The sequence below is a fragment of the Pteropus vampyrus genome, unplaced genomic scaffold (assembly GCF_000151845.1).
Source record: "Pteropus vampyrus isolate Shadow unplaced genomic scaffold, Pvam_2.0 Scaffold78, whole genome shotgun sequence".
Classification (NCBI taxonomy): Eukaryota; Metazoa; Chordata; class Mammalia; order Chiroptera; family Pteropodidae; genus Pteropus; species Pteropus vampyrus.
The window spans coordinates 3,442,268-3,452,074 of NW_011888859.1; the positions used below are offsets into that span (position 1 = coordinate 3,442,268).

Sequence of the window (9,807 nt, forward strand, 5' to 3'; positions counted from 1 at the left end):
AGTTAGAAATTGATTAGAAAAGTTTTCATTACTTCTAGAATCTACACAGGATTCACGTAATTATGAAATATCTTCGGGATCTCACTATTCAATTTTGTTTTTTAAGAGTGGGTAGATAGGCTAGGAGATGCTTTCAGTCTTGTTGACACAGTTCACCTTTAGTTTCAGACTCTGCTCAAAGAGACAGATTTTTTTTTTTGCTTTTCCTGCTTTTAGGAAATATGTTATCAGATGCAGATCTGAAAGAAAGCAAAAGCAGCTGTGGTCAGTGCTTGTCCTCCTACAGAGATTCAGTAGTTAATTGAAGAAGGAATGAAATGCTTAGTGAAAAATATCAGCCTGCCTGTGATGAGTTCTTTATCTGATTTTCATCGTATGACCATTTTATTTTGTTTAAAATTTTCTGACTTTCCAGAAGCAAGATAGACTTATTAAGGAATGTGTTTATATGGCACATAAAATCTTTTGTGAAAAAAATTAACTTGTTTAGAGTTAGTTCGTACTTTTTTCTGATCTCCAAAGACTAGAACGAATTTTATTGACTAGAAGTTTTATTGACTAGAAGTGGACATTCTTGTAAATAAAACTCAGCATCTCTTTGTATTAATTTCTCTTTTTTTCCCCCTTCCAGTTTCAGCAGTTAATACAGACTTTACAGATACAGCAGCAGAAGCCTCAGCCTTCCATTCTGCAGGCCCTGGACGCTGGCCTCGTGGTTCAGTTGCAGGCTCTTACGGCACAGCTGACGGCGGCGGCGGCAGCAGCTAGCACCCTCAATCCCTTAGAACAGGGAGTGCCCTTTAACAAGGTAGAAATTCAGATACTGAATTGTCCTATATGAATTACTGACTTCTGTATACTCTTATGTGGATTCAATTCTGTAAATTACTTTTTATTGTAGAACTATTTTAATATCGACTGTACTGTATTAAGACATAAGTTTTACAAAAGGTTCAAACTTCTGAAAGAAATTAAGTAATTTTATAATTTCACTTGAAACATTTAGAATGTTTTCTTTTGGCTAAAGATAACAATTCACAGGTCTATAATATTTTGATAAATTGAGGCCTAACTATAAAGTATAGTATTTTTAAAGGTGAAAATCTTACAATATGTAGTTTGTATTATGTTCTCAGTATACTTGTTAATTATGGAAAAATTAAATACCTTGGAAGTGTTATCCCAATTATTTTTATTTCTGCTCCTGTTATATTCACAGGAAACTATAGATTCATTGGGTTATTAGATTTTTTTAGCCAGCAGCTTCCAAGTATAATTTAGTCTGACTCTGCATAGCTAGATTACATTAAAAGCCTTTAAATTTAAATTGATCATTTGGAAAACAGTGGATCATCCTAAGAAAACTATACTAGAAATAGCTCTTTTGATTATAGTCTAGGGTGTTTTTCTTTTTTCTTTTTTCTTTTTTTAATCATTTTATTAATTATTTTAATTCTAACATTCACTTCTGTAAAGTTAGAGTTTTAGTATTTCTCGTGTCATTTATTTTAAGGTGCACAAGGCAGTGTACATCAAAGTACTTTAAAGAAAAGATCTACTCGAATAAAATGTATTAATATAGTATATCATGATACATTCTCATATTAAGTGATAGAGATAAATTAATGGGATGGTATTTACCTTTAAATAAAATAGCATTTGCAACATATTTTTGTGAGAAGCACTATTTAACTTCTTTCTTTCTTTCTCCTTTTTTTTTCCCACTTAGAAGTTGATGGATAGATTTGATTTTGGGGAAGATTCTGAGCATAGTGAAGAACCCAAAAAGGAAATTCCAACTTCTCAACTGTAAGAGTTGTTATGTTTTTCTTTTTAACCATAAAATTTTTCTGTTATTTTTATGAACATTGGATAAGTATACTTTGAATAAGTTGGGTTATTCGGGCTATTTTGCTCTCACATTTCAGAAAGACGGTGGGATCGCTGTCTTGTTCCCTTACTATATTATTTTGCTTCAACGATTTGCAAATCGTTGGACTTTATCAATAATCTCTATAGGAAAGTTGACAAATATTGATAAATCTAGTCATGATATTTTCTATATCTGTATTAGGCTCTGAGTTATTTAACTCACTTATAAGAATATTTGAAATAATGGTAAAGAAGCTTGGTTCTAGTGCCAGTGTCTGCATCTGGGCAGTGTACCAAATTCTTGGAGTGTATCAGACAAATCAGAAGGGTTAGGGTTGTAGGATTTTCTTTTTTTAAAGAAATGGATTGTGTTTTTATTTAGATCAGTTTCTTTTCCCCCAAACAGTTCTGCAGAGCTCAGGGTTCGATGAGGGTTTGCAAAGGACCGGTAGGGAGGGAGGACAGTGTTGGATGGGAGGTGGAGCGTGTGGAAGATGGGAGAATCGTGGGGGACTGACTGATGACCAGGAGAAGGCCTCTGAAAATCTTGTTTCAGACAAGTTATTAGATTTATATATTGGGATAATAATTTAAAATTTTATATAATGTTTAAAGATACAAATATATCCTTTTGATAGATTCTACTTGAAAAAATAAAAACTAATATTTTAGATTATCAGTTGTAAAGTTAGAGGAAGCATTTGAGATTATGTAGATCAGCATCCTGAACAATATAAAAATCTTTTAACAGTCCTGACAAGGCTTTTACCCAATATGTTAATATGTTCCATTCAAGAAGTTAAGGAATTGTTAGTGCTCTGTTATTTTGTTACTGAATCCTGTTTGATTTGCTATCTACAAACTCATCCACTTTACTTTCTAATGCAAGGAAGCAAATTGGTTCCAGTATCTTTTGAGACAGCCCTTCAATATTTGAAGACAGATATCATTCTTCCCCTTAGGTTTATTTGCTCCAGAGACGAACTCTTTTTTTCACCCGTCTCAAGACTTCTCACCATCCTGATTGCCCCTTTTGGGATGCCCTCTTTTTTGTTCATGTCTTACCTGGTGGCACCCAGAATTCCAGGTGTATTCCAGGTGTGAATTTCCCAGAGTATAGTTAAATTATTTTCTCTTATCTAAACATTGTTTCTGTGTTAATATACCTAATAATATGAATGCTTTTCTAAAGAAAGCAGATTAATTTTATGAAGTTTATGGCAATTATAATTGTAGGTTTCATATGTACTTATTGATAGAACATTTCTCCCACTATCTCATAGAGAAGTTAAAGTGATGTTTACTTTAAAATTGTTTTTATAGTGTTTTATTGAGCTTTTCTTAAAATAGTCTAATGTAAAAATACTAACTTTTATATGTATTTAACAGCGTGAGATAGTTGTATCAGATCTTCATCAGAGTATCTCTAACATGTCTGCTGTTGAAACACTATTAAAGAATATATTTCTGTTTTAACATATTAATATTCTGAGGTATTCCATTTTCTTTGTTAATATTTCAAAAGTAAACATTGTAATAGAGTATGTTTCATTTATTTGGCACTTGGGTATGTTTGAGTACTCAATTATTTTCATATCTTTGCTGGATTGTAAAACATATTTCTACTTATTTTTCTTTTAGTTCTCATGTTTCAGAATCTGTGAACAGTTCCATTTTTCATCAGATAGCAGAACAGCTACAGCAACAAAACCTTGAACATCTCCGACAGCAACTCCTGGAACAGCAACAGCCTCAAAAGGTTTATAACGCCATCTTGTGGTCTTTAGAGTTATTGCTGTCTAGATTCTATGGAATTATGCTTAAGTATGATGATTTTTCTTCAGCTATTTATTACTAAGAAGATCAGTCATTTCAGGACCTTTACAGTTTTTCTGTAATCAAAATGTGCTTTAGCAACTTGTGAATCAATTGACAACATTGTAGAAATTAATTTAGTATGCTGGAAGTGGAGAACAGAAAACAGATGGTTTTTCATTATTATAACTTAAAACTTCGTATGCTTTCCTCTCTACTCAGTTCCCTATCAGGCAAGGTCATGATGATTTTGCTATTGCTGATGGCGATGATGCCATAGTTTATTGCTACCTTTACTTAGGCTGTTACCTTGCGGCAGGAACTGTATTAGGCATGATTACATTTAACGCTTATGAGATAGGCCTTTGACTCCCATTTCACACTATAGGATATTGAAGTTCAGTGAAGTGAAACATCTCATGCAAAAGTATACGGTCGGTATCATATGTCATTAGTCTTAAGACACCATTATTTTGTGCATAGCTAAGAATTTTTAATCTCTTCTAAATTGTAACATCCCTTGAAGTTGTAAGAATTTTTTTAAATTTCAGAGGTGATAAAATATGAAGAAAAATCACACCCTGGAATTGATCAAATATGTCAAACAAGGCAAGGTTAAATCCATTACAAAGCTTGTTTTGCTCTATATGAGAAGTACAGTAAACTGTTCAGGATAGAAAGTTTTGGAAATTCTCCCCACTCACCCTTCTTCTTAAGTGGAAAACTTTTTGGCGCAAATGAATTTAACATCACAAATACTTTTAAAGTATACATTGTTAGGCAAATGACATATATATACTGAGATGAACAGAAAAGCAAGACCTCAGGTAACTTCTCTGATGGAGCACATACATCTGTGTGAACACAAGGCAGAATTCCAGTTTCTGTAACAGTTACAGGTGAAAGTCTGGGAGAGTATGGAAAAGAGAAGAGTTACTCTGGATAGAGAAGGTGGCAAACCTTAGACACCACTGGGGTCTGAAGTTGTCCTTTTAATGTAGATAGTAAATGTAAAAATAACATTAATGGTACTTGTTAGGTTGGAACTTGTACATGGAATTATGAGAGTGGAATTCCATATCTTACTTTGAAGAAATAATTCTGATAGAAGTGTTTGGAGTATGTGCAGTATTTTATGTCGAGCAAATATATATCTGCCTGAGAATTCAGGACTTAAAGATAGAGCCCAATGAAGAATAATTCGATGTTGTTTAAAGAAAAATACAAGTTGTAGTTCAAGGAAAAGAAACAGGCTATCAGTGATATTACAAGAAATCACAGAGCTGTTACAGAGGTAAGAGGTAGTAATGATGGGAGAGTATTTGAACAACAGGTTTGTTCATCTATAAATGTGACACTTTTGAATTGCTTTAGTTCCAGTTTCATTTTACAAGTAGTACTTAGTAGAAGCAGTAAACTCAAGATAGTACTCTTGACCATCTTGTGATTATCACCAAGTTATTGAAGTGAAAGCTGAAAGTTAATAGAAACTCGGGAGTTATTCTATCTTAAGAATCTCACCCTCACCTCACCCCCCAAAAAACCTCTTGGCTTATTAGTTAATTGCCCTATGCATTATCTCCAGAATGTTAGAAGATACAATAATAAGACCCCTTCGAAAGGAGCAGATGTTCTTAAAAGCTTTGTTGTTCAAAAACAAGTGATGAAGAAAAGAGAGTGGTGAAGAAAAATAACTTTTCTAATGTGGATAATGTTTAAAACAAATTTAGAATCGGAAAGTATATCAACAGTAACAGTTAAATTTCATAAACTGTGTAACTGGCTCTACCAATCCAGTTGCCTTAGTGTATTTAAGATAGGGTGAAATAGGCAGAGTAAGTAAGCAATTTTATTTACCAGTAAGCTCAATGAGGCTGCCTAAAAGTTGTTATAGTGTCTTAGAGAAAGGAATTGGGTTGCTTGTGCCACTCTGAACATTGCAGTTCTGACCACACCTGGGTGCTTGTTGAAGTCTAGTATCCCTAACAATAGGAGAACGTTGAAAACTGGAGCATTTTCAGAGAATGGCTGAATAGTGACGGACTAACAATCATGTCATATGGGGAATGATTTCTTTTGTCTCTAGGAAGTGGGAGTTCACGGTTTTGATAATTGTTTTATCAGGATATTCAAGAGTTAGGTTGAAATGCTGATGATGCAAATGTTAAGACAAATAAATGCTTTTAAAAGGAAATTAGGAATTAAAAAGTTATGGACATTTCAGCCATTTAATAATGAAGAGGTGACAGTAGGATATCAAAAATATGTAATTTGCTTCAGTAATTTTTTGCGTAGGAGAATATAATGGAAAGAGTAGAATTGAACGTAAAACGGGGGTGACATATAAGAGCCTTGAGTTGCTTTACATGAGTTGATTGATGTCTCAGCTCAAATAAACTGTTTCTGGATACTGAGGTTGTAGGTTTATTAGCATCATAAATCAAGGAATATAGTAGGCATACCATAGTATATGTCGATTTCAGCAAGACCTTTGACAGAGTCTGCCCTATCAAAGAAAAAAATAGAGGAAAGTGGATTTATGAATCAAAATGCGACACTCGATGAGTGTTAATGCAACCTTGAAAGAAATCTCTGCTAGCTGCCGTTATCCCTGTTTTCTATTTTTATCGATGCTTTCTTTGCATGAAGACATCACTAAAGAAATGAAATGTGTACCAGAATGTATACTAATGTATCATTTTTATCTGGATCCAAATGGATCTTTTTAAAAAATATTTTTATGTCACCTTACAAATAATTTACAGAAGGTAGACTCAAAGGAGAGGGAAAAACTTTACTAGAAATTTTAATTTGAGATGTAGCAAACTTTTATTTCACTTAAATTTAAATGTCACACATTCTTTTAGCAAAATAGAATAGTCCAGGTTCTTATCCCAAAATACTTAAAGATGAAGTCCTGCCTGTTGAATAACAAAGTAGATAAAGATACCGTTATTGTCCTTAGAGATACATTTTTCTCATCAATTCTTGAGTTTGAGAAATACATTTAGGATATGGTCATCTGAAAACTCGTACCCTTAATATGTCACTTAAATGTTAAATTTCACTATTGTCATTGGAGTCTACAATGCGACTATTTTTTGCATTCATCTACTTGTCTAGTAATTGTGAAATATGTTCCTCTGTTTTCATCTCTTATGCCATGGACAGAAGAAGAATCTAAATATTCAACCATGTTCCGAGGAAGCTAAAAGCAGATTACAAAGATGTTGTCTCCAATCTTATTTATACCATTTGTACCTTCTTGAAATATAATGCAGTATTTTTGGTAGTGCAGTAAAAACGAATGATGATTTATTTCAGTGTTGATCACCTTTCTGAATATTTTTATTGCTTTTTCTTACTATTTTTAGTCTTTTTTTTTTTACATGATTGGAAATAATAAGAATGGAATAATTCTTAGGATGATGAAATAGCAGAATGTTTCAATATAGGAAAATAAGACCTGTAAAATTCTATAACATATCTTAGATTTAAATTTTAGTGGACTTTTTAAAGTTCAAAATTGTCTTTTTCATAAGATTTCTAAGAAAGAATAAAAGTCATGAAATTCCAGTCTTTCCAAGTAGGTAAAACTATTCAAAAAAAGAAACTCAGAAACTTAAATTGGTTGCAATGGATCCTGGTGGTTATATCAATGGTTTAACTGTCATAGAAAATTAGAGTGAAATCCAGGGGAGGGTGGAGTAGAAATGAGGCTTTAAGGTAGATGATGGAGTAAGAAATAAATGATGTGAAGAACATAGAAGTACTGAGTTAGGACCAAATGCTAAAAGCTCAGGTTGCAGTTCAAAACTGCCTTGCTATGTTGTTAAGAATTTTATTGTTATTATACCATTTTAGAGGCATAAGTCAGGACTATGCTTAAAACATTTATTTGATTTGTTCTGGAAGAGTATGCTTATTTACTAAATTTTGATCAACAGTGTGATAGTAGAACATGTATTTAAATAATAGAAGTCTTTTCTAACTTTAGCTTTGATTTGTTTCTTAACCTTGAAAATGTTACTTGTCCTTGGTGAACCTTTTTCTTTACTAATCAGAGACTTGGAATGGTTTTTAATGCTCTTTTTGGTTATTAATTTTTATGCTGTTTTCTTTCATTTTAAATGTCATCTTAGAGTAAATTTTAAAAAGTTTATTGAAATATAATTGACATGTAACATTGTGTGAGTTGCAGGTATACAGCATGATTTGATAGATTTACGTATTGCTGTATGATACCACTGTAATGTTAACACCTCTGCCATGTCACATAATTATCATTTCTTTTTTGTGCTGGGAACAATTAAGATGTAGTCTCAGCAACTTGGAAGTTTGCAATATGATATTGTCTGTAATCACTGCTAGCATTCCTTTTACACATAGGAAGACTGACATTCAGAGTTCAAGTAACTTGTTAACAATCACAGTTGGGGCACAGGAGTGGTCATTTTAAGTTGCTCTTTGTTGTTAATGATGATAGTCATTCCCAGCTTGTGTGCCACCAGGAACAGTTTTTATTAATCTGTGTCACCTGCGAGAGGTGTAAGAGTTTATGTAGGGAGACCTTTTTTTTTTCTTAAATAATAATCTGTTTTCTCATTTTTAGTCAGCATCATATATATATATATATGTAATTTCTAATTCAGTTCATACTTATTAGCATCATGTAAGCAGTGTCATTCTAGTCATAGGGAAAAAATGGTTCACATGTTAAATGTTACTATAATTAGGCTTCATTGCCTAACTTTTATTGGACTTTTCGAAATATTTTACATATCTCAGAGTACTTTCTAATATTTTGTGAATTCCTAGAGATGGAGATTGGGGAAGGTCCAAGTTGAGAATTGTTTTGCTAGGTCAGTGATTTTGATATTGGCATTTGAGCTTTGTTTTGCTTCTTTACATGTAATATGTGACTTAGTCCTTTAATATTAAATACTTTAATGGACTTTTCATTTATAGCATTTTATAAAAATGCTTATTGCAAATGAAATTGTAGATTCATTTAACTTAGTGCCATTATATATCATTCATGTTATAATCCTTTTATTAATTATTGATAGTTTATATTTTTCACAATTAAGAATTTATTTGAAGACCTACTTTATCTTACCTTTCTATTCTAATATTATAGTCTTCTCCCCCTTTTATGATGTTCCATGCTTTTAAGTAAACAGATTTATACAAAAGTGTAATTTTAGATTGGGCTTTTTAAATGCATTAGATTCATTTTAAAAATTTTAATTGTGATGTTTGCATGTTTAAAATTTTATTTGTAACATTCATTATTGCCCAATGTTTGTGTGTTTGTAAACATTCTCAATAGGCAACCCCTCAGGATAGTCAAGAAGGGACATTCGGATCAGAGCATTCGGCGTCACCATCACAAGGGAGCAGTCAACAGCATTTCCTTGAACCTGAAGCAAATTTGGATGATTCCATAGATATTCAGCAACAGGTAGAAAGTAAATGCTTTTCTAGGTCATAAATGTATATATTAGCTAGAGAAAAAAGTATTATAAAATACGGTAACTTTTATTTTAGGTAAAATATTTTATTTATTTTATGTAGAATAATGACGTCCTGAATGTTTTTCTTTCTAATACTTAAGTTTCACACATTAACCATTTTATTATTAGGCATTAATGCTACAGTGGTTAATATATTGTTAGGCAGAATTGTCACCACATACTAAACCTCAACTAGACATTGTTTGCTCTTTTGACTTTAAGGACATGGATATAGATGAAGGGCAAGATGGAGTGGAAGAGGAAATCTTCGAACAAGAAGCAAAGAAAGTGGCTGTTCGCTCTAGATCAAGAACACATTCACGATCTCGTTCAAGGTTCTACAATAATGTCTAAGAATAGTTGTGTGTAATCTTTAGAAACGTTGGCTTTATTTCTTTGTGTCAGGTTAAAAGAAATGTTTTTCTTAGAATGACATCTTATATTCTCTCAGAAAGAAGTAATCTGGAGTTTGAAAATCAGAAAGTACTTTGTTCTGTTTTCAGTTGGATATATCTTTGGCCATTTATTTGAATAATCCACATGAATCACAGCCATATCACGAGACTTAGATTTTGGACTATCCCTGATTTTAGTTAATAATGTT

General features: G+C 32.4%; 1 protein-coding gene across 1 annotated transcript in view; it reads left to right on the plus strand.

The window, feature by feature from the left end:
- Positions 1-9,807, plus strand: part of SCAF8 (SR-related CTD associated factor 8) — a 78,653-nt gene that overhangs the window by 47,337 nt on the left and 21,509 nt on the right. The window contains exons 8-12 of the mRNA XM_011362715.2: positions 632-808; positions 1,730-1,809; positions 3,514-3,631; positions 9,020-9,151; positions 9,426-9,538. Coding sequence (XP_011361017.1) covers positions 632-808; positions 1,730-1,809; positions 3,514-3,631; positions 9,020-9,151; positions 9,426-9,538 — 620 coding nt within the window. The remainder of the gene's footprint in view (positions 1-631; positions 809-1,729; positions 1,810-3,513; positions 3,632-9,019; positions 9,152-9,425; positions 9,539-9,807) is intronic.